This window comes from Leptopilina heterotoma, unplaced genomic scaffold, assembly GCF_015476425.1.
Source record: "Leptopilina heterotoma isolate Lh14 unplaced genomic scaffold, ASM1547642v1 Lhet_773, whole genome shotgun sequence".
NCBI lineage: Eukaryota > Metazoa > Arthropoda > Insecta > Hymenoptera > Figitidae > Leptopilina > Leptopilina heterotoma.
The window spans coordinates 66501-93553 of record NW_025111178.1 but is presented as its reverse complement, the minus strand read 5'-3'; the positions used below and the strand labels follow the sequence as shown (position 1 = coordinate 93553).

The 27053-nt window shown below is 26.6% G+C and overlaps 1 protein-coding gene across 1 annotated transcript; it reads left to right on the top strand.

Annotated features, from left to right (window-relative positions):
* The first annotated feature begins 868 nt into the window (after nucleotides 1–868).
* Nucleotides 869–2575, top strand: LOC122510915 (protein Ycf2-like). The gene is made up of 4 exons (XM_043625876.1): nucleotides 869–900; nucleotides 1059–1382; nucleotides 1601–1824; nucleotides 2492–2575. The coding sequence occupies exons 2-4, from the start codon at nucleotides 1142–1144 to the stop codon at nucleotides 2573–2575; spliced, it is 549 nt and encodes a 182-aa protein (XP_043481811.1). The 5' UTR covers nucleotides 869–900; nucleotides 1059–1141.
* Nucleotides 2576–27053: the final 24478 nt, after the last annotated feature.

Genomic DNA, 27053 nt, shown 5'->3' with positions numbered 1-27053 from the left:
CCATTAATTAACCCGGCGCTAATAATGTCGGATTTCGAAGTTGGACTTATGAATGCCTTACAAATCTGTTTCCCAGACGCATTAGTGAGAGGATATTTTTTTCATTATCATCAAGTAAGTTATTAAATTATTTAAAAATAATTAATAAATAAATTTTGTATTGAAAAACAATTTTTATTATTTCCTCAGAATTGCAATAAAAAAATTGCAAAACTTCGATTAAGACATTTGATAGATAATTGCAAGGAGGCAAGGATTTTCTTTGAAAAAACAAAAAATTTGCCTCTTTTGCCTAAACAGGAAATCGAAAGAACTTTTAATGAAATGTTTGAAGATTTAAGTAAAATTGAAAGAAAGGTGCTTTTAATTAAAAACGGGGAGCCAACACCTACATTAAAAGAGACATTCAAAGAATTTCAACATTACATTCTAAAATATTGGTTCAAAATCATTAAAGTCGATCGCCTCTCTGTATTTCAATTGCCACATCGAACAAATGGTGGCATTAAGAGATACCATAGAGCTTGGAAACAAATTGTGGCAACTCGTCCGAGGACAATTAAATTTCTTGGTAAGAATTAATTTATTAAAATAAATTTCAAATGTTTATATAAAAATCAAATTATTTTCTTTTATCCACAGTTGGACTTCTTAACATGTGCAAAATACAGGATAACAATTACGAAGTGGCAAAATCTTTTTCTTCGTCAAAAAGAAAAGCCACTAAAACTGACAGAAATAGGGAAATTGCCATTGAATCTCTATGGTCAAATTTCTTGAATCCAACCAATGACATACACCCGACGCGAAAGACACAAAAAATTAATGAATTATTAGAAAAATTAATTAATGAAACTACTGAATTCACACAAGGGGTTTATTCCTATAATGAAAATGAAGGTATAAAATTTAAATTAAAAAGTATACTATTATTTTTATAATTGTTAAGTTAAAAATTTGACAGTTAATTTGCAAATAATAAAATAATTGAAGTAAGAAAATTTAAACCAAAAAATTATAAAACAATCAAAACATTATAATTATCAGTTTTCTTTTAGAAAACATCGAAGAGCCTGTGGACACAAACGAGAACGATAGTGTAGACGCAGTATTGAATAAGCCACTATCCGATAGGATAACGATGCAATCAAGCATCAGTAACGATTCCGTCTGTAGAATATGTGACAAAAGATTCTCAAGAAACAGCAGTGTCGCCATACACTTAAAAACAGTCCATAAATGTAAAAAATGCAAAAAATGTTGCGGGTACTTTAAGGAATTACCTCATGACGATGAACCATGCATAGAGAAAAAATGTCCACATTGCCGTTTTACAGGAAAAAATGGATTTCAAACTCTAATCAACATAATGCAGTTTCATGGTACGTATGAAATATAAATAAAAATATGTAATATTGATGTTAATATAAATAAATTTAAAAGATTAAATAGGCATGATAATAAGGCACTTGCAATTTATTTACAATTCTTATCATAAATAATACGAAATATAAAAGAAACTATAAACATATTGAAAAGCATTTATTTTAAAATAATTGTAACAATATTGTTAACTAATTAATTTATTGTTTAATAACAGATGTAAATGAGGTATGCAATACAGCAGAAGAAGAAGTAATAGAAATAGAAAACGAAGAAGAAAGATCAGACATAATTATAAATCAAGAAGACAAAATTGAAGTACAAGAAGAAATAGAAATGGAAGAAGAAGAGGAAGAAATTATAGTTATAGATGAAGATCAAGAAAAAATAGAAATGGAAGAAGAAAAAGAAGAAGAAGAGCAGGAGGAGGAGGAAGATATAGTTATAGAAGAAGAACAAGAAAAAATAGAAATGGAAGAAGAAGAAGAAGAAAATGCATAAAAGAAATTTAAGTGGTCTATCAAAATTATAGAATATTAGTTCAAGTTGTGTTCTTGTTTAATCGAAAAGTTTATAAAATTATTTAATAATTTATAAATAAAGAAAAATTTATTTTTATTTCAAAAAAGATTATTACATTTTCCTAGGTAAATCAAAAAATTAAAAGCTTCAATAAATATATAACTTTTTGTATATTAAACATAAATTATTTGTGATTTTATATATTATAAAAAATTAAATTACATATTTAAAAAACAAAAACATTTTTCAAAAGAATTACAAATGTTATACAATAAAAAAAATAGATATTTAATAAATCACAATTTAGAAATAAAATTCATGAAAATTATAAATTTTAAAACAAAATTTAATTTATGAATATATAAATATCTTTACTGTTAACAATAATACCTTTAAAAAACATTTATTTTATTACAATCGATTATTAAAAATTATATCGTACGTTAGCACTCTAAACTCTTCACGTATCAATCCCTGACTATTACTCCAAACACACGGAAATATAAAACTTTAAAAAAATACATTTTATAAACTGGAGAATAAGAATAAGAGTTTTGTATTTTAAATAGCTATATTATATTTTTAGAAACAAAATAAATGCATTGGCGAATGTTCGAAGGCTCATCGAAGCTATTTGAAGCACATTGAACGACAATATATTTCCAATTAATGAATTTCTTTCAATTCTCATAAATTATTTTTTAAAGTGGGAAAGCAATAATGAATATTAGAGAAAATGGAGTTTTATATTTTAAAAGCCTATATTATATTTTTAAGAACAATGTAAATGCATTGGCGACTGTTCAAAGGCTCATCGAAGCTATTCGAGGCACATCGAACGACAATATATTTCCTCTTAATGAATTTCTTTCAATTCTTATAAATTATTTTTTAAATTGGTGAAAGAATACTCAATGTTGGAGAAAAAAGGAGTTTTATATTTTAAATAGCTGTATTATATTTTTAGAAACAAAATAAATGCATTGGCCACTGTTCGAGGGCTCATCAAAGCTATTCGAAGCACATCGAACGACAATATATTTCCAATTAATGAATTTTTTTCAATTCTTATAAATTATTTTTTAAAGTGAGAAAACAATAATTAATATTAGAGAAAAAAAGAATTTTATATTTTAAATAGCTATATTATATTTTTAAAAACAAAATAATTCTATTCAATTTTTATGTCAATTGGGAAGAAATAAATTAATTCCTTTAATGAATAATTTAAATGTTGTACTTACCAAATATTATAATGTGTATATTCAAATTTTAACAGCATTGAAAATATAGATTATTTAAGGTTTTCATTTATACTATAACCCTTTAATGGCCAGTGGGACACATACGTCCCACCTACTTCAAAAAATCATAACTTTCTTAAAACTTAACAGAATAATTCCACTGAGGACTCATTTTAAAGGTGAGAGCAAGTGTAACAAATGCATGTACATGCATTTTTTAAAAAAATTATCCTTTTTGAAATACACCCCTTCAAAGAAGGCAAAAAATTACAAGATTCAAAAAAATTGTATAAATTTAAGAAGAAAGTTTTTATCAGCTTCCACAATAACGTATGTTTAAAAATATTTCAAATTTTGTAAAAAAAATAAATTACAAAATTTAACCCCCAGGGAAAAAAATTTAATGAAAACTACCCCCAAAAACCAAACAATTTAAAAATTAATCAGATTTGCCTGAAATTTATTACTCGGGGGTTTTCGGGGTCACAGATAACGAATATGAAGTCAAGTTTTTAAAATTTCAAAATGGCGGATCCAATATGGCGACCGAAAAATTTTAAAATTCGCTAGATTCGCGTGAAATTTGTCACTCAGGGGTTTTCGGGGTAGCTGATTGCGAATATGATGACACTTTTTAAAAATTCAAAATGCCGGATCCTACATGGCGACCGAAAAATTTTAAAATTCACTAGATTCGCGTGAAACTTGTCACTCGGGGGTTTTCGTGGTCGCTGATTACGAATATGATAATAGTTTCTAAAATTTCGTCGTGGAGAGGAGTGCATTGGGTAGATGAAATGATAATATGATAATAACCAGTGAAAATGATTTTTTTTATTGTTGAAAACTGAAGTCACGATATAAGTTATAAATTAGGGGTGGGTTTTAATATTATTATATTTAATTATATATTTATATTCAATATCAGTACTTAGTTATCATAGAAATATTTTTTCATATTTTCGAAACGTATGGAAACAATGGAAATTATTTTTTTGATTGTTCAAAACTAAAAAAATTATGATTATAGAAAGTGAATTTATCATTCGGTAGTTAAATATTAAATGGAGAAGAAGCTATCAATAATCCGAATCAAATTTTAACAAACAAACTAAATATCTTAAATAAATTTCTATAAGCTCATAGATTTCATATGTATCGACAGCACAGCTGCCCGAATACAGAAACCTGCTTAATCTGAAAAATATTTTCGAAATTAATTAATAATTTCAAAATTATTAAAGAACTCAGAAAAAAACGGTAGCATGGTGGGATACGAGGTTAAGAAAAATATATAAATAATAATAATATATAATATAATTTATTTATTTATTTTTTTTTTATTTTTTTTTATTTAAGATATTTAGTTTGTTTGTTAAAATGTGATTGGGATTATTGATAGCTTCTTCTCCATTTAATATTTGAAAAAAATTATGAATTAGGGGTGGGCTTTAAGGGTAGGGGTGAGTTTATTATTATTATAGATATCTGTGTAATTTTTAAATATTTATTTATAATTTATAAGCAATTAGAATTTATAGATTTTTTTAATCATTTATAAAAACTTTCACGACCGAGGGGTGGTAATTTGACTTAAAGGGTGGTTTTCTAGGGGTTTATTATTATTGTTTTCAATTTTTAAACATTTAGGGGATTTTTATAAATAATTGTAAAGTAGATAGGAGCTGAAAAATGTTTAATTCTTCAATCAGATTAAATATCAATTTTTTGGGGTAGTAATTTACCATGGGGGTGGTTATAAGAGGTGAAACATGTTAACAAAATTTTTTTTCTCATACTGAATACTTTATTAAATAAATCTAATATACATTATGACTTTACATTAACCACAAAAAACTCGGCCATTAAAGGGATAAATAAACCTGAAACTGTCAAAAACTAGATGTAATTTGTCCTTTTTTTTATACGACAATATAAATTGAAAATTTTTGTAATCAAAATGCAAAGTTTAATCGAATTATAATTTTTTAAATAAATAATCAGACACCAAAATAAGCAGTATATCTCTTGAGATTAAATAAAAATTCAAATATAATACATAAATATTGAACAATTTACAAAAGTAATTTTATTTCAATCAATAATATGTTCAATATATATTTTTATTACATTGAAAGCTAATTATAACCTACAAACAATTCATTAAATACAAGAACTTTAATGATCGTTGACACATATTATTTATACTTAACACTTAAACTTATCGTTTACTGTCACTCTTTATTGTTTATTATTTTTTATCACAATTGTAAAGAAAAATGTCCTTTAATTATCCAACAAAATATTTTTTTTCCACATAAAAATTGAAAGCACTACACTTAACCTCTTTCGTTTACATAATATTTATTGTTTACTGTCAGTCCTTATTATTTATCACAATTGTTTCGTTCACAGAATATTTTTATTAACACTGTTAAAAAATAAACTTTCATTATCTGCGTCAACTGTCACATGAAAACGATGCACTTAACTTTTTTCATTCAAATATTATTTTATATACACATTATTCAATATTTGAGAATCTAGCTCCATCTCTACGATTTATTTATATTTATAAATTTCTATTTACCGACGCTTTATATTATCCGCATGTAAGTTGACCCTCTATTACTAACTAACCGCTGTATGCTGTGAAGTAAGCGCTTTTCGGTTAAATTCACGTTCGGTGAATAACACATTCGGAAAAATCACCTACAACCTGTAAAAACTGAAGGGAGATAAAGTTTAAATTTTTGGTCTTATATGGAATATTTGAAAAATTTGTAGTTTCTTTAAAACAAAACGAAAAGATGTTTTTTATTTTGTGTTTTTTTCTGTTTTTCTGCACTTTTTAATGGTGAAAACCAATTTAAAAAAAATTTTACCTTAAATTATTAGTGATGCATTTCGAGCGAGTCTCGGATCAAAAAACCGAGAATCTATCGAGAAAAACAATGAAAACCATTAAATATTACTATTTAGTAGCACTCTTTTTCACCTGTAGGTTAAAAATACATCAAATTTAACATGGATTTTGATGTATCGTAAAAGCCCTTTATTTGACCTCTTTTGACATATGTAGATTTTGACGTAATGTAAGGCCGTTATTGGGCCTCTTTTTGACTTATAGGTAAAAAAATAGGTCAAATTTGACATAGATTTCGACGTATTGTAAGACCGTTATTTGGTCTCTTTTTGACCTAAAGGTAAAAAGGTCAAATTTGACATAAGTTTTGACGACTTCTTAGTAGAGGAGGCGCCTTTTTAGAATCTTCAATATATTACCCTGCAAAAGTTTGGACTCACCCATTTTCAGGGGTTTGAAAAAAATGTTTAAACATAAAATTTATGAAAACTAAAATTTTTTTCGGTATATATTTTGAAAGATGATAAAATTTTGAGAAGAAAAAAAAAAAGTCCTTACAGAAGTCATTTGGCCAATATTTTTTCAAGATATTCTTAAAAAATCGTCATTTTCAATGTTTTACTAAAATTTGAATAACTTCTAAAATTATGAACGTTTTTTAATGACCTTAGGTTATTTTAAAGGTCATTTTCTACAGAATCAGAATTCCTTATAAGCATTAACGTGTACCTGTTTTCTTAGAAAATGCAGGTCGCCAAACTTGGACCAAAAAAATTCAAAAAATTTGAATCAATTTTTTTGTACGAAAAACTATTCTAGAAAATATAAAAAACATAATACGGTGTTTACTTTTCTAGAAAATTTAATAAAAAAATATGTTTGAATTTTAAAAATTATTACATTCTCATCAAAAATGAGAAAGTCTTGGATTTGTGCGATTTTGAGCAATGTCTAAATTTGCTAAATCTTTACGTATCATGACCCCCTGATTCCAAAAAAATGGTTTTTAGAAAAGTGTCTGTCCGTCTGTCTGTCTGTCGTCTGTCTGTAGAAAAATTTGTCGCCACGATAACTCGAATAAATTTTTATAAATCGTCTTGCAATTTGGCACACTTTTTTAGTCCATAAAAATGAAGCCTGAGTTCGTTGGGCAGCCCATTTCGTCAAAAAACAACAAAAATACAAAATTTGACCAGATTTAGCCAAACGGTTTATCTAGAATTAAAAAATTTTATTTTCATATTAAAATATTTTTTTTTGTCTCTCAACATTGTCTAGAAATATTGCTTTACATATTACTCAGAAATTTTTTTTGAAGTTATTAAAAATTTAATTTTTTAGTATTTCTAAATTAAACAAATTTTTTTTGAGTTCTGGTTAACCGATATAAAATTCGAAATATGATTTTTTCATTTTCAATTGCACTATTTGAATATATATTTTTTTTAATCATTTTTACATTATTATCACATGAGAAAGTATTAGTTTTGGTCGAAAATTGACTTTCGCTAATTTCTTGAAATCTCGACGTTTTGGGGTCCCCTGAGTCTGTTAAACATGGTCTAGAAAAAGTGTCTGTCTGTATGTCTGTCTTCGTGTCTGTCTGTAGACACAATGGTGTCCCTACGATAACTCTTGAAAAACTTATTGCATCAACTTGCAACTTTGCATGCACAAAGTTACTGTTAAAATACAGATCTAGTTCGTTAGCCAGCCATTTTCGTCGAAAACTACACAAACTACAGTAGTTTCAAAATTTTGAAAATTCAATTTTTTCAAATTTCAATATTTTTAATTTTATATTACTTTCGATTAGAAAAATACAAACAACTTTTCTCTACAACATTTTTTCATAGAAACTTAATTTTTTTTAAGTTTTTGGGTCAGGCGAGGTCAACTGGGTTAAAAAAATTTTATTGGTTTTCTAAAATGTTGTAACTAAAATATATTCATAAAAGATATAACATTTTAGAAAATCAATGAAATTTTTTTAATACAGTTGGGCTGGTGTGACCCCTTTTTACATTTCAATTTTTGGTCATATCTTGTTGGAAATGGTTTTTTACATTCTCATCACATATGAGAAAGTAATATACCAGAGTAACTTTTCTAGGAGATAAACACTTAATTAAAACAAAAATGTCTGAGTAAATAAACAAAGAGTGAAAAGTTAGTCATTACGCTCCGGTCTACACTACACAAAAAATTTGATACTAATTCTTTAAAAATATTTTAGCTGCTTCTGCAAATCATGTTTTTACTAAGAGAGTTAGTATAATTAAAAATAACTTTACAATTTTAATCATCAAGACCAAAAATATACATTTAAATTCACTTAATATCGCAATCATCAGCAAACTTAAACATGTGATGAGAATGTAATCCTTAAAGTCGTAGTAACTTTAAGAAAAAAAAACTGTTTTATAAAACATATAATAGGAAACAAGAACATAAATAATGCACAACAATTGCAGACCCCGGCGAGCGAAGCGAGCCATTTGCGCGCGAAGCGCGCAACAACACACGGAGCGCGAAGCGCGACGTGCGAAATAATCGCCGGAGCGCGAAGCGCGACGATCAATAATCGCGCGCCCCGAGGCGCGCTGAAACTTGCGAGCGAAGCGAGCCCCCGCGCGAAGCGAGCCCCCGCGCGAAGCGAGCCCCCGCGCGAAGCGCGGATGAGAATGTGTCCGCGCTTGCGCGGACAGATTTTTTTTCTATTAATAAGATTGATTCAAATTTTTTGAATTTTTTTGGTCCCAGTTTGACGACCTGCATTTTCTAAGAAAAAAGCTACACGTTAATGCCTATAAGGAATTCTGATTCTGTAGAAAATGACCTTTAAAATAAGCCTAAGGTCATTAAAAAACGTTCATAATTTTAGAAGTTATTCAAATTTTAGTAAAACATTGAAAATGACGATTTTTTAAGAATATCTTGAAAAAATATTGGCCAAATGACTTCTGTAAGGACTTATTCTTTTTTTAAAATTTTATCATCTTTCAAAATATATACCGAAAAAAATTTTAGTTTTTATAAATTTTATGTTTAAACATTTTTTTCAAACCCCTGAAAATGGGTGAGTCCAAACTTTTGCAGGGTAGTGTATTTCTGTGTGTGGTATAACTGTTCATTTGGTATCTTAAATCAACTTACGCTGTTTCTATGATTTGGTTAAACATGTATATCTGGCAAACCCGAGCACGAAAAATGCACTACTTGTCCGAATTCTCATATAATCTTCCTGGCGGGTTGGGCTATCGTGAATCTACCCAAGTTATGGTGGGTTTAAGGTAGGTTTTGGGTAGACTAAAAGAATTGTTATTATTTGATGAAATATTGCCAAATAAACTACTGGAAATGAAAAAGGAATAATTTTAGAGTAAATTTATGCAGTATTTTATGTAATTTGAGCAATTGTCAATATATTATTGATATGTAAAGTGCTAAAGTACTTCCCAGAGAAAAGTACTTGTTTTTAATAGGCATATTTAGTCAATAAAGAAAGGGAAAAAGATGGAAAACTTTTTTATTCTTACAAAAATAATGCTTAAAGCATTTAATTGTTGTGTATTCAAATGCAATCATTGCTTAATAATAAATAAATTAAATGTAATAAATAGCCACAATATTGTGTATATCTATATATATAGGGACGACTCCTGAAACTATTTAGGTATAGTATAGTAAGTTACCAGACGTCTCGCTCATTACCGTCTTTTACAAGAAAACCAGGGCTGGCTCGAGTATTTTAGTTTGTGGGGAGGTAACGTAACCACAAAAATTTGACATTTGTTTAGAAATTTTATAATAGTTTTCTAAAATTGAGAAAATTATTGAAAAATGCCACCTCTAAAGTAAATTAAATTAATTTTCCTTTATTATATTTTAAGTGTTCTTTCTGTTGATCTTTATAAATTATTTGTTTTTTCTAAATAAAAAAAATTGTTTTACATACATAATTTTTCTCCCTGAATGCAAATTCGAGAGAGAAGAATGTGTAAAGAATAAATAATTTTTTTCGTCCTTTCTTAATAAATATCTAAATAAATAATTTAATTTTTATAGTTTTAAATTTAATTAATTAAATAGAATCTAATTAGATTACTTATTAATAATTTGTTTATGTTTATTTCTCAAAATAAATAATTTCTTTAGCTAAATGTGGTCAATTACTTAAAACAAAAGTCCCTATGATAGTAAGTTATAGTGACTTTTAAATTTTTCTAAAATTCACTTATTGCAAGTTACCAAGACGACACTAGGCGTGACGTCATTAACCGGTTTAATATTATGATTTCTTTCTGCAAAGAATTTTATGAGAATTATATTGAAAATAATTGAATTCATCTAAAGAATGTTATTACTTATAAAGGTAATTTAATAAAATTTTAAAAGAATTCAATTAAAATTACATTGGAAATAGTATTCAATTTTTATATAGAATTTCATAAAAATTTATAGAAAGTAATTTAATATTCTTTGCAGAAATTTTATTAAAATTGGATTCAAAATAATAATTGAATTTCTGCGATGATTTGTCTATTCATGAAAATAATTGAAACTGTACAAACAATTTTATAAAAATGATTTGAAAATAATATATAATAATAATTAGTAAATAAATGAATTTTTTTAATTTTGAGTCTGCAATGCTATATTTGGATAACCCCTATATTTTTTTAAAGTTAATTTTTTTTTATTTTTTAAGTAAAATTATTCGTTAAATAATAAGTCTGTGGCAGTTTTTTAAGTATTAAAAATGATTTAAAATACATATAATATCAATTCTGTTAAGTTCAATTGTCAAAAAAACAGAAAGAAAAGTCAAACTAAATATTTTCTTTTCTTTAGATCCCTAAAAATTTAATTATGCTTCTAGTACTTTTCATAACATTCCCTGACTTTTCCCTGATCTGTGGCAATTTCTTCTATAGGATTATATTATGTAGTATTTAATCGTGTAGAGTAAAATAATTGCAAATTTTTATTATGTCTATTTTCAAATTTTTTTTTCATAAAAATAAAATATTTATTGCAATATAATTTTAATACTATTCTAACTATAATAATCATATACTCTTAAATAGGGGATTCAGGAAAAAGTCAGTGATTTTGATTAAAAGTACTAAAGAAATAAAATTTATATTCATAAGAAAATTACAAATTTTTGTATCTTTTCTGTATGTTTCAAAAATTATTAAATTATCTCGAATTTTAATGTAAAATAACTTTCAAATTGTTCTATTTCTGACAACAATTTCTTTTCAAATAACTTAAATCTTGAAGAACTATCATAAAATTATTACTTGTAAATTATTTAATGAATAATTTTACTTAAATGTTTCAAAATTATTTTAAATTTAGAAAATTTCAATTTTAAATAAATTTAATTAGAAATTTAAAGAATTTATATTTTAGAAAAGTTATAACAATTCAAATTATTGTGAAATTAGTTCAATTTGTTATTAATATTTCATTAATAATTTGGTATTAAAAATAATAGTTTTATAGATGAATTTTCGTTAAAAACACTAAAAAATTTATTCTTTCGAAAGGTTACAATTATTGATTGCTCTTTATTTTTAAAAGTTTTGAAATTCTTCTCATAAAATTCAATTATGCTTAAAATTTAAAAAAAGTTCTCGTCAAAATTCTAATTGTCTTTCAAATATTTCCTTCTTTCTGTATGTACTATTTAATAAAATTTCATATAATGAATTCAATTATTTAAATTCAATTTTAATAAAATTGTACACAAACATTCAATTATTTTCATAAATATTTAATACATTTTTTTTAAATTCAATTTATTTCATATGTGATAAAAAATCATATTAGAACTTCCATTATTTTTAATACAATTTTAATTGAATTTCTTCAAAAATGTAATTATTTTTAAACATTTTTTTCTAAATTCGTAGAAATAATTCAATTATTTAAAAAATTTTGGATAAAATTCTTTATGAGAATTTAATTTTGAGAAACATTTAACTATTCAATAAATTATTTATTTAATAGTATTAAAATAATTGAATTCTCGTACAATTTTTAAGTAAAAATTGATTTAAAAATGAATTTTACTTTCAATATTAGATAATAATTTAATATAAAAAGCATTATAGCGTGAATTTTTATGAATAATTGAATTTTGAAAAGTTTTAAATTAAAATATCATAAGATGGTAAATGGGTTTTTCCGTGATAATAATTATTATAAGATGGTAAGGTGTCAATTTAGCGGATATATATTTATTTCGCTTATCATCGATAAGACAGAAATCAATATTTCAAAATTAATACTTCATTAATATTTGAAAATATATTTTATTTTGTTTTATTTATTTTTTATATTTTCAAATATTAATGAAGTATTAATTTTGAAATATTGATTTCTGTCTTATCGATGATAAGCGAAATAAATATATATCCGCTAAATTGACACCTTACCATCTTATAATAATTTTTAAATTAAAATGTTTGAAAATTTTTTCATATTTTTACCTGGTTATTCGGTACAATTGAGCTCCCGCGTCCAATAACTCGATCTGCGCTTGAACTGAAAAATTCAAGCCAGTCAAGCCGTCAGAAAATGGAAAAAAATAAAAGTAGGAATTTTTAATTTTAAAACATACTACCGTATAGAGCATAAAAATGCCCAACTTTTTTGTCTTTGAATTTTTTTTGTAGGACTTTTATTTTTAATAATAATGAACAAAAACTGAATTTTTTTTATTCTTCAATTTCATTGAATTTCAAAACATAAATCGACTTTTCTCAAACAAATCTTAATGAAATTCATTAAAAATTGATATACTTACTTATCAGGGTCTACCGAAGACGATGAAATGATTGAAACATTAAAAAATGTTTATTGCAAAATTATTTGTTAATATAAATACAGACCTGTCGGTAAATACGTTTTCTCAACTTTGACGAGAAAAAGTGTGCGGTGAACTTTCGAGTTGACACAACTTCCAGTGAGACATTTGTTTATTAACATGTGAAGTAGTTTTTTGGAAATTTTTATTTAAATCGGATGAAAAATAAAGAAGATACATAATGTTTAAAAAAATATGCGTCGTGCGGCGTTTTGACATTTTGACGCAAGAGGAGAAAACTATTGGAAACTATTGCTATTTTCTGTTGATTTATTTAAAAATAAGTTTATTTATGTATTATATTTAAAATAAAACAATTCTACACTTTAGAATTGTTATTAATTTATACTATAACTAACTATACTATACAATTGTACGATTTCTGTACTTTATATTTTAATATTATTAAATTTTTTATTATTACTTTACTATTAATTTTTAATTTTAAAACACGTGGTTTATTGAAAAACTTAACAGCAGTAATAAAGTAAACTGTATTTTCTTCAAAAAAATACGAGGACCTGCTTTGTTTACATTAACGGTGTTGCGCAATTTCAAACAGTGGTCACCTTTTAAAAATGGCTGCTTGAACGTAAACGAAATTTCAAAAGGATTTTTCTCCCAATTTGGACAATTATTGCAAAATAGGGAAAAATACCAGTTATCCTGAAATTTTGTTCTTTCATTTGTGCACAAGGAATTGAAAATCCAATATAATACACGACGTCAGGAAGTAAAATGAGAAAATTAGATGTGCCCATTAGGTGCTGCCCTCTGGTGGTAATTTTATGTATCGCGCATTTGTTTAACTTTTTCCTATTTGTCTTCCTGTCGTTATAAATCTAAATAAATCTTTTACTGCCTATCATATTATAAATGTATAGAATTGTTTTTATTTTAAATATAATACATAAATAAACTTATTTTTAAATAAATCAACAGAAAATAGCAATAGTTTCCAATAGTTTTCTCCTCTTGCGTCAAAATGTCAAAACGCCGCACGACGCATATTTTTTTAAACATTATGTATCTTCTTTATTTTTCATCCGATTTAAATAAAAATTTCCAAAAAACTACTTCACATGTTAATAAACAAATGTCTCACTGGAAGTTGTGTCAACTCGAAAGTTCACCGCACACTTTTTCTCGTCAAAGTTGAGAAAACGTATTTACCGACAGGTCTGTATTTATATTAACAAATAATTTTGCAATAAACATTTTTTAATGTTTCAATCATTTCATCGTCTTCGGTAGACCCTGATAAGTAAGTATATCAATTTTTAATGAATTTCATTAAGATTTGTTTGAGAAAAGTCGATTTATGTTTTGAAATTCAATGAAATTGAAGAATAAAAAAAATTCAGTTTTTGTTCATTATTATTAAAAATAAAAGTCCTACAAAAAAAATTCAAAGACAAAAAAGTTGGGCATTTTTATGCTCTATACGGTAGTATGTTTTAAAATTAAAAATTCCTACTTTTATTTTTTTCCATTTTCTGACGGCTTGACTGGCTTGAATTTTTCAGTTCAAGCGCAGATCGAGTTATTGGACGCGGGAGCTCAATTAATTTTTTTCAAAAAATTTAATTAAATTCCTTTTCTTAAAATAATTTGAAGTTTTTATTTACTAATTTACATTTAAATTAAAACATATTTGATTTTGTGAAGAATTTCAGTTACAAGTTGTAGAAAACAATTTTTAAGAATTTACAGTAATAATATTTTACTAATAAGTACAAAATAATGATTTTATCACTCGATCATTTTAGGTTTGAATTTGAATATTTGGAAGTTATTGATGTTTTTGAATAATTTTACAATTAAAGAAATTCGTAAATAAATGTAACTTTTTCCTTTATTTATTTATTTTTTTTTTATTTGCATGATTAACAAGCCCACGGTAAAAACCATCAAAGGGCACTACAGAGAAACAAAATTACAAAAGTTGTAATGGTTACATATAAGTATAATAAGAACTTAAAGGAAAAACAAAACTTCGTAATTTACTTATAATTAAAGAAAAAATATTAGAAAAATAAAATTTATATAACTTTTTATTTTGGTATCGAAGACGCAAAATTAAATCATAACGAAAAAAAAGAAAACATTATTATGTTATGTTGAATTGGAATTATCTCGTAGATATAATATACTTTGTGAGTTTATCTTTATATGAGAGTAAGGACAAGTAAGCGAAATCTAAATCTATGTTATGATGAACACACATTACATTTATGGCGTTGCACATATTATAAATAGGGGCAGAAAAACCAATTGCCGAATTAGGCATAGGTACTGCGAAAGGTTGATAATATCTGGAAGACTCACGAGGAATTCTGAAATTAATTAGTGCTAGTAATTTTGAACAATCTATATTATTATTAATTACTTTAAATAGTAATGTAGATTGAGATAAAAAACGACGTTCGGCAACAGTTAAGAAATTAAATTTTTTACAAAGTTCAATATAGTCAGAGCCTGGTAATGGGTACATTCCAGTTCTTTTGAAAATCAAATATTTCAGAAATCTTTTTTGAATTTTCTCGATAGCATCAATGTCTTTATCAAAAATTGGATTCCATATGATTGGTATGTAAGAGAATCTGGATAGAACAAAAGAGTTGAATAGCTGCGTTAAAATTTTAAGATTGCTGAAATTTCGGTAGTTTCTTATTAAGCAACCCAATGCTCTGGATGCTTTAGAAACCATATCTTGAATGTGGGGTTTAAATGTAAGACTCGAATCAAAACACACCCCCAAATCAACAATCGAGTCTGTTCGATTGAGTTGTGTATTATTTATGGAGTAATTAAATAATAATGGTGATTGTTTCCTCGAGTAAGAAATTACATGGCACTTGTCAAGATTTAGCCTTAACTTATTTAGTTTGCACCAATTACTTAGAAGCTTGAGATTATTTTGAAGGTGTTCAGCATCCAAACTTGAATTTATACGTGTAAATAGTTTTAGGTCATCAAGATATAATAATTTTTCAACTGATAACAGGTAAACTAAATCGTTAATAAAAATGTTTAAAAAAAAGGATCCTAAAACTGAGCCTTGTGGTAAACCTGAAGTTGGGGTAAAAATTCTGGATGAAAAACCGTTGTAATAAACAATATTAGATCTATCTGTTAGGTAAGAATGAAGGAGTGTTAATAGATAAGAAGAAATGTTCATTTCTCCAAGTTTAGTAAAAAGAAGTTTATGGTCAACGGTATCAAAGGCTTTTGAGAAGTCTGTATAGATTACGTCTAGTTGACTTCCTTCGGAAAGCGCAGCATTAATTTCTTGGGTGATACTAATCAGGTTAGTCGCAGTTGAACGATTGTTTATACAGCCATGTTGCTCGTCTGCAATTTGAGATTTAAGGTTAAATGTTATATACTTGTAAATAGACTTCTCGAAGACCTTTGCGAAATTGGGAATAATTGAAATTGGCCTGTAATTAGTAATTTTCTAAAAATTCAAAAATTTTCAACTTCATTTATAATTGCAAATAGAATTTATAACCATTTTTTTTCTTTATTTTTAAAAAATCTTTGAATTTTATTAAAACAATTGTAATTAAGAAATATAATTTATTCAAATTATTTCCTTATAAAAATTGAGAATTTTCGCCAAAAATATAAGAAAACGGAAATAGGTCATGTTTTTTTCCAAAAGAAAACAAGTTTCTAGACAATATAGCTATTGTTACGTCCGTAACTTCTTATTAATATTTCTATTTTAACTATATATTATTACTTATGTATTTAATTTCTATATATTGCATTTCATCTTCATTTTTAATGCATGTATCTTATATTTAAATATTGTATCTTATCATTATATTATATTCAGTATTTGTAATTCTTAGGTTTTAAGTTTGCATTATATTCAGTATATTTTCTAACAATATTGTAATTACATTATGTATTTCTTAAAAACGAATCCAGGAAAGAATAATATTTCAAAGTAATGTCAAAGGAATAACGATTAGGGAGAATCATATTAGTTACGCATGGCTGCAGAGGATTCAAAACAAACATCGTGACCTCTAAAGAAGGAAATTTCCTATCGGCGTTGCGGAAGATTCAAACAAACGTTGTGACCTCTAAAGAAGGGAATTTCCCATCGGCGATGCGGAGGATTCAAACAAACGTTGCGACTTAAAATGTGGAATCTAAGATTAAGCATTTCCACTCGTATCGACTCGCTATGCATTAGGATAATGAGGAAATTTTTATATAAAAAGGGGTAGCAGTTCTGTTTGACCAGAGAGTAATTGTTTAGAAATCAACCTTATAACATCGTTCAGTACAAGAGAGTAATTTTTGGGAATCAACCAGTTTACATCGTTCAGTCAACGTTAGCACATCACATAATTTACAAGTGAATTCAAAGCACATCTTTGAGAGTGAACAGTATATCTCCAAGTATTCTTTTCAAAGTGGATTGTTCGAAAGTGAACAATATATCCCCAAGTGTTAAATTTGAAGTGAACTGTAAATCAACCTTTTGCAAACCAAATCAACCACCAATTTGCAAAATATAAATTTTAAACAATTTCCAAATTTATTAAATTGGAAATAATCTCAACCATCAACGAACATCTAATATTCAAACAACACATTCCAAATTTCGAACCATCGAAATTTGCTCAAGAGGCGACAACCGTCTGGAAGAAAGCAGATATTTTCGGAATACAATACACTATCTCATTAGTGTAAACAAGAGGACCAATACCCTGCCATAAAGGACAACCGTGTGAGGCTCCTTTACGTCTAGCCCTCAACACACTTCAAGATTGGATTACCAGATTATCATCACCAGTTCATATACCACCACTAATCGTTATTCCTACAGTAAGATTTATTATTTCAATTATACTCATTGTATTATTGTCAATACTTTTCTTTCTTGTTGGTTTTTAAATAAATTATTCTCTCAATACATTTAGTAGGCTCATTGACTTATCCTCATCCCAAATTAGATTCATTCCTGAAACTAATTTAAAACGAGGAACGATAGGTATATTTAAAAATGTTTCTCGTTATTTTTGACGTAACACTATTGAGAAATAAAATTTATGCATAAAGTGTGTATATTTTTTATTTATTAATCATAATTTTTAAAATATTTTCTGATTTCAAATATTATTTCCTAAACTAGGGTAACTGCTCCAGTCGTTGGCACCCTTAAGGCCAAATTTTGACTTTAAGAATTATTTTAATAGATAAAAACTAATATTATATAATACTTATAGTAATATATGTATTCAGAATTTAATGCAGAATACGATAAAATTATCAATTTTGAATAAAAATAAACTGAAACTTTTAAATTAATTAATAATGATATAATGACACCAATTTCCAGTCGTTGGCACTGCAAGCACTAGTCGCTGGCACCCACCAGTTTCCAGTGGTTGGCACCCATACATAACCTTTAAATTTCTTATGTTTCAAACAAGCAAATTAAAAATTTTTTTATTTTCTAATTAATCAAGAATAATTCATTATAATTTTAAGTAATAAACAAATACAAGAAAATGTACTTATATATAATTCAATAATACATGTATATATCATTTTTCAAAGAGACTGAAATTATTGACTAGACGTAAACATTGTTACATAACCTCACTTTTCATTGCGAAATGAGGGATGTCAACGACTGGAGCTTGGTTAAAAATACGGCTTGTCCAGTCGTTGACATGTGTGCCAACGACTAGAACAGTTGCTTTTTTTAATATTTTCATTGGCACCCCATTGAAATAAATAAATTAATAATTTTTAAGACAAGATCCGTTAAACTAATCAATATTTATATATTCTACTAAAATATTTGCAAAGAAAAAAGCAAATTCACTTACTTCTAATAATAATAAATTAAGTTCAAAAATTTCAGTTTTCTTAAGATTTTTTTTAGAAAAACCGAAAATTTTCTAACACTTTGAGAATGATATTAATTTTATTTTTTTTAATGCAATTAAGTAATTACTTCTAATAAGTTATATATTAGATTTTTGTAAAAAATGTTGGAAATTCTAATAATCATATGCAAAACATGCTAGATTTTTGCTATATCTTGTTATTTAAAGAAAACCTAAGAGGGGTGCCAACCACTAGCGCAGTGCCAACGACTGGAGCAGTTACCCTATGTGTATTAACCCATTAAAGATATGTTATTCACGTATCCGATATATTTTATTATGGAAAAATATATCACATTAAATAACATGACTTTAATTCTGATGTGAACATGAATCAGAATTCAGAAAGTAAATGTTTCAATTTTAGCCTGATGCCTAGTAATAATTTTTTATGATAATTTTTTGAAAAATTAGGATAAAAAAGAAAGTTTAACATTTTTAATATTAATTTTTTTCCAAATTGTTTATCAATATTTAAAGAATACAGAAAAAAATAATAAAAAAATTTTAAAAGTTATAAACTGTTGAAGTTTATAAATGAAAAAAATTCTGGTTGACACGATATCTCAAAATCTACTCAACCGATTTACTTCAAATTTTGCAGAAATGTTCTTTGTATATCTCTTTATGATCGGAACCTTGGATTTTGAAAAATATATTTTTTTATTTTTAAAAAATTCAAAAATGTCAAAAAAACATAACTTTTTTCTAAATCGTCGCCATTTTGTTAAAAAAAATTCTTCTTTTTTCCAATGTACCGATCATAGCAAAGCATGTAATAATCAAGAATTTCTTTAGGTTTTTTGTTTTAGAGCATTACAAAAGTCTCCACACTGTCAACCAGTTCGCACTTTCTTTCTTTCAGTCCCCACTTCACCAGTTTCTAACTTTAAAAAATTTTTAATTTTTTTTTCTAATTTTTTTCGGTATTCTTTACACATTAATAATCAATTTGCAACAAAAGTTAACACTAAAAGTGTTAAACTTTTTTTATCCTACTCGGAAAACAGACCAGAATTTTTAAACCCTCTTTTTGAAAATTGAACTCTGAAAAAATTAAAAACAGATTTTTAAAACGTTTTTTTATTTATTTTATTTTCTTGGAAAAAAATAAATGACGTTTAAAAGTTATTTACAAGTATTTAAATAATAATTTTATATTTATTTTATATATTGAAAAGAAAAAATGTTATTTAATATCTGAGTAATATATATATGTAATAATTTGGAAAACAGTTGTTAATTTTTAGTAATCCATATTTTAGTAAAATGTAAGTGTTTTATTTTACATTTTTTTGAATGATATCTACCAGGAAAAATTTTACCAGGTCTTTTCTTTTATAATTTCATCTGGCATAACATTTAATATAGCAGAAACGATTAAAAATTTGTTTACTTAACATAATAAAAAGATAAACTCGAATACACAAAATAGCCCCATAGAGAGGACTATTTGTGGCACGATTTTTATTACTACAACTCAGGCAAACAAATTTCTTTCTTTTCCTCCTTGTTTGTAGAAAAATTGTTGTAGAAAAAATTGTTGTATAAAAAAAATAAAGGTCTCAACCTATTCATAGTCCTCAAATCGGTGTCGTTATGGTGTCGTTATTTGGACTTGATGAGTTAGGCACTATTATTATTTACTTTTTTCCTATTTGCGAAATTTAATTTTATATGCTATTTTAATTATACTGCGAGACCTTTGGGACTGTAGCGGAACAACGTATGTGACAGCAGCTCAACTATGGTTTTGGTGCGTTGTGTTTGCAGCTGAACAACTTTTGGACTGTCACGCGCACAAAATTGTACCGCAGCAACCCAAAAGTATAGTCCTGTAGCGTTCCACCAAAATGGTCAGTAGCAGCCTATCGAAAGTCTGCTGCTAACCCAAAGGTCTCTCAGTGTAAGTTAATAATTTTTAATCAGTTTCTCCATAATAGTAGCCGATATGTCAGGATGTATTATAAATGTTCTAGGATTATCCAAAACCAAAAATTATAAAAAACGGTAAATATAAAAAATGTAAAACATTCTTAGTCTTTCAGAGTACCTAATGTTCTTTAAGATTCATAAAAAAAAAATTTAGAAAACTTCAGTAATTATTTAACCATTCGCGATATTTGGTGTACTTACCATAGAATAGAATAAATAAAAATCAGTAGTAATAAAAATTAATATTGAATTATTTTGTAATTAATATTTTGTTAAATAATATATTGAACAATAAGAAAATAATTTTATTCAACAAAATTATAAAAATAATAAAATAATTAACAAATGTTCGTAAATTAAATGAAATATCTTATATTATATACAAAAATATAAATAAATAAAATCCAAAGTTGCTTCACGTTTGAAAAAAGGTTGTTTAAAGTTATGTGATTATTGTTGCAAGAATTGCTTCTTCTTCTTCCCAGTTCTTCTATTACAAAGATGTTTCTGAAAGAAAAAAATTTGTTATTAAACTAATGAATTTACCCTGAATATCCCTAATTAATAAATAATAATTAATATACGAATATAGGGGAGACCGGGGAGTAATGGCTAAGGGGTGTAATGAATAATTGTAATTTATTTAAAAATCGTACATCGAAATAATTTCGCTCAATACACAAGTTATTATAGACTTATTGAAAGTTTGTAGGAAGTTTCATTAATATTCATTCACTATTGTAAAAATATAGTTGAAAAACTATTTTTGACATACGAAAGTAACTTTTAAAAATTTGCATCATTTCATTCTAATTTTTTTAAAAATAGTTATAAATGTGTTGAGCGTGCGTATTAGGTCAATAATATAGGATAGGCATACAAGCGAGCGAACAAATTTTCTATACGAGATACACTACCGATCAAAATTTAGAGACCACCCATTTTCAGATGATTGAAAAACATTATAAAACATTGAATGTATGGAAACTAAAATATTTTTATTGTTTGAAAGATGATACAATTTTAAAAAGAACAAGATCTTTTAGAAGTCATTTGGCCAATATTTTATCTAGATATTTTTAAAAAATCGTCATTTTCAATGTCTTACAAAAATTTGAATAACTTCTAAAGTAATGAACAATTTTTAATGATCATATGCTTATTTTAAAGGTCATTTGCTATACTATAAGAATTACTTATATAGGCGTTAACCAAAAAAATTCAAAAAATTTTGAACTATTTTTCTGTACTAAAAACTATTTCAGAAAAAATATAAAAAATTATATGTTGTAGATTTTTCAAGAAAATTTAATTAAAAGATACGTTTGAATTTTAAAAATTATTTTTCTGTTAATAAGAATTTTTCAAATTTTTTTGGTTCAAGTTTGACGGCCTTCAATTTTTAAGAAAAAAAATTACACGTTAATGCCTATAAATAATTCCTATAGTGTCTCTACTGGAAGTAAAAATATAGAAAGAGATAGAAATTTGGGGATAGAAAGAGATAAAGTTTTTTCTATCCCTTTGAAATAGCCACTTTGCATACCCGAAATATTATACCTTTTTATCTCCGAATTTTTATCTCTTTTTATACCCTTTTATCCCCTATTTATCTCTTTTTATACATAATACCTATGTACCTACATACCTATCTCTTTTTATTTGTCTTTGCTGCAAATTTTTATCCTTTTTAATAAATAAAGAATTAATTAACCAATATTATTAACAATATTAAAGACTTTATGACGTATTACAATTTCAATTGAATTTATTATTAAAAAAAATATATTTTTAGAGTTTTCGTACTTTTATTTATTACCTATTTTTAACAAATCAAGTTATTTATTTATTTGTTATGAAATTATTATCTATTGTTTAAATCTATATTTCATTTCACATTATTAACCAACATTATACACATAACACTTAAAACCAAATTTGAAAAATCTCGCACGCAGGAGGGCTCGAACCCTGAACCTTAGGGACGCAAGTCGAATACACATGTCACTCAGCAACGCTAGCTTGGAAGATATTTTTCTTGAACTACCTTTTAAATTTTGGGACTGTATTGATCTCTTTTTATCTCTTACTCTATCACTCTTTATCTCTTAGTTGATCTCCTTTTTAAAGTTTTAATTTCACTTTATTTGTCATCAAATCGTCACATTAAAAAGCGTATAAAATTTGGGGATAGAAAAAGGATTCAATAGGATATAATGAAGTTTATTGAAAAAGATTAAGAAAAAAGAAAAAATCGAATTTTTTTTAATTTAATAGAAAAGAGATAGACTCTGATAGAACCGAAGGAATAAAAGGAGACAAGTATAGACTGAGATTTAAATAGGGATAGAAAGGGAAAGAAGTGAATAGTAAGAGGATAAAAGGCGATAAAGTAAGGGTTATTAAAAGAGATTGAATAAAAAGGGAAGATAGAAAGAGATTGAGGGGAATAAAAAAGGGACAGCCTGGGATAGAAACAAGATTATTAAAAGAGATAAGTATATTCTTAGATGAAATTAGATATAGAAAGAAATAGGTGTGGATATTGAAGGTATTAAAAGAGATGAAATAAAGGTTATTGAAAAAGATTTATACAGAAGGAGAGATAAAAAGTGATTGAAGTGATAAAGTGGGGATAGACTAAGATAGAGAAACTTTATCTCTTTCTATCTTAGAGATAAAAAAATATTCAAAGAGATAGGATTTCTATCTCTTTACTTCCAGCAGGGGTAGCAAATGACCTTTAAAATAAGCGTAAGATCATTAAAAAGCGTTCATTATTTTAGAAGTTATTCAAATTTTTGTAAAACATTGAAAATGACGATTTTTTAAAAAATATCTAAATGAATTACACAAGCCTGCAAATTTTGGCTTAGTTCTGTTACAGAAAAAATTGTAGGTGATTCTTGTAGCTTTTTTAACGTAGAATATGAATCCGATTTCCAAAATGGCCCATCACGTCTGGATTTCTTGTAATATTGTCTTGAATAGCCAAAAAATGGCTATTTTTGCCACTTTTCGAAATTTTTTTTGGTTAACCAAATTTTTTTTTCAATTTTCAAAATTGTATCGTATAGTACTATGTCTAAGCTTTAAAACACATTTTTCTTCTTCATTTCTTCTTGTTCTTTTCAAAATTTTATCATCTTTCAAAAAATGAACAGAAAAAATTTAGGTTTCAGTAAATTTTATTTTTACATTCTCATCACATGAGAAAGTATTAGTTTTAGTCGAAAATTGACTTTCGCTAATTTCATGAAATCTCGACGTTTTGGGGTCCCCTGAGTCCGAAAAACATGGTCTAAAAAAAGTGTCTGTCCGTATGTCTGTCTTCGTGTTTGTCTGTAGACACAATGGTGTCCCTTCGATAACTCTTGAAAAACTTATTGCATCAACTTGCAACTTTGCATGCACAAAGTTAGTGTTAAAATACAGATCGAGATCGTTAGCCAGCAATTTTCGACGAAAACTACGCAAACTACAGTAGTTTCAAAATTTTGAAAATTCAATTTTTTCAAATTTCATTATTTTTAACTTTATATTACTTTAGATTAGACAAATACAAACAACTTTCCTCTACAACATTTTTTCATAGAAAGTCAAATTTCGGAGTTATAGGCTCTTAAATAGCAAAAAAATACTAAAAAATCCGAAAATAACGATAAAAATCAAAATTTCAAAAAGGAAAAAAATTATAACTTTAATTTCTACATATTCTCACCCCATTGTACTTAAAAAACTCTCACATTAATCAAAAACTAGTAATTTCCGGAAAAATCACCGTATATATATATTTTTTATCATTTTTTTAACAAGAAATCCATATCCCGACTCAATTTTAGCCAGCAATTTTCGTCGAAAACTACGCAAACTACAGTAGTTTCAAAATTTTGAAAACTCAATTTTTTTTAAATATCATTTTTTTTAACTTTATATTACTTTAGATTAGACAAATACAAACAACTTTCCTTTACAACATTTTTTCATAGAAAGTCAAATTTCGGAGTTATAGGCTCTTAAATAGCAAAAAAATCCGAAAATAACGATAAAAATCAAAATTTCTCAAAGGAAAAAAATTATAACATTAATTTCTACATATTCTCACCCCATTGTACTTAAAAAACTCTCACATTAATCAAAAACTAGTAATTTCCGGAAAAATCACCGTATATATATATTTTTTATCATTTTTTTAACAAAAAGTCCATATTCCGACTCAATTACCTCCAAAACTATTGCCTCTGAGAGCTTGCTACCAGAGACTTTTTTTCTCGTCTTACCATCAGCTACAACTTTGCTGTTGACAACTTTTCACTAAACTTAAAACTTTTCGACTTATTTGCAAAAAACTAATTTTTTATTACATTCTCATTACATGAGAAAGTATTAGTTTTGGTCGAAAATTGACTTTTGCTAATTTCATGAAATCTCGACGTTTTGGGGTCCCCTGAGTCCGAAAAACATGGTCTAAAAAAAGTGTCTGTCCGTATGTCTGTCTTCGTGTTTGTCTGTAGACACAATGGTGTCCCTTCGATAACTCTTGAAAAACTTATTGCATCAACTTGCAACTTTGCATGCACAAAGTTAGTGTTAAAATACAGATCGAGATCGTTAGCCAGCAATTTTCGACGAAAACTACGCAAACTACAGTAGTTTCAAAATTTTGAAAATTCAATTTTTTCAAATTTCATTATTTTTAACTTTATATTACTTTAGATTAGACAAATACAAACAACTTTCCTCTACAACATTTTTTCATAGAAAGTCAAATTTCGGAGTTATAGGCTCTTAAATAGCAAAAAAATACTAAAAAATCCGAAAATAACGATAAAAATCAAAATTTCAAAAAGGAAAAAAATTATAACTTTAATTTCTACATATTCTCACCCCATTGTACTTAAAAAACTCTCACATTAATCAAAAACTAGTAATTTCCGGAAAAATCACCGTATATATATATTTTTTATCATTTTTTTAACAAAAAATCCATATTCCGACTCAAGTATCTCCAAAACTATTGCCTGTGGGAGCTTGCTACCAGAGACTTTTTTTCTCGTCTTACCATCAGCTACAACTTAGCTGTTGACAACTTTTCACTAAACTTAAAACTTTTCGACTTATTTGCAAAAAACTAATTTTTTATTACATTCTCATCACATGAGAAAGTATTAGTTTTGGTCGAAAATTGACTTTCGCTAATTTTATGAAATCTCGACGTTTTAGGGTCCCCTGAGTCCGAAAAACATGATCTAAAAAAAGTGTCTGTCCGTATGTCTGTCTTCGTGTCTGTCTGTAGACACAATGGTGTCCCTACGATAACTCTTGAAAAACTTATTGCATCAACTTGCAACTTTGCATGCACAAGGTTAGTGTTAAAATACAGATCGAGTTCGTTAGCCAGCAATTTTCGTCGAAAACTACGCAAACTACAGTAGTTTCAAAATTTTTAAAATTCAATTTTTTAAAATTTCATTATTTTTATCTTTATATTACATTAGATTAGACAAATACAAACAACTTTCCTCTACAACATTTTTTCATAGAAAGTCAAATTTCGGAGTTATAGGCTCTTAAATAGCAAAAAAATACTAAAAAATCCGAAAATAACGATAAAAATCAAAATTTCTGTCGGATAGTTGGGTTTATGAATTAAACACTGGACTTCGATTATTACTCTTTATAGTTTATTTATACTCTTATCGAAATAACACTCTTAATCTCTTAGAATATTCAAGTCTCACATTAACAATATACTTTGTGCATCGGCTTATAACCGAGAGAGAAAAACAATACGCGCGCGGAAAGGCACAAAGAGCGAGTCGGTCTGAAGTACGCGAGTTGTGTATCTCGAGAACATAGTTGTGTATCGACAACGGTCGATACTCTCGATAGAAAATGGCGTTGGCGCTGTATATCGACAAAGTTTAAATCTAAGTTCTAACACTCCCTCCCTTTGTCGATTTATAAAGATACGTGTAAATTAAAGAACAAAACTTAGTTATTAAAAACAAAACAGTAATCTTAAGGTAATGATTGGTCATCTTGAATCAGTCTTCTAGCCTCTAAAGTTTCCTGTTGTTCTAATGTCCACGTTTATCTGTAAGCACAAGAATAATAAGATTAATTTATAATGTTTCAAATAATACTCAATATTATTTATACTAAGTCATGATACTCTTAAGTTTTTCTTATTTACTCTAACATTTTGTCTCTTAGATATTTATGAGCTTCTAATGGTAGGGGTTTTGTCATTATGTCTGCTATATTTTCTTTAGTAGCGATCCATTTAACGTTAATTTTCCCTT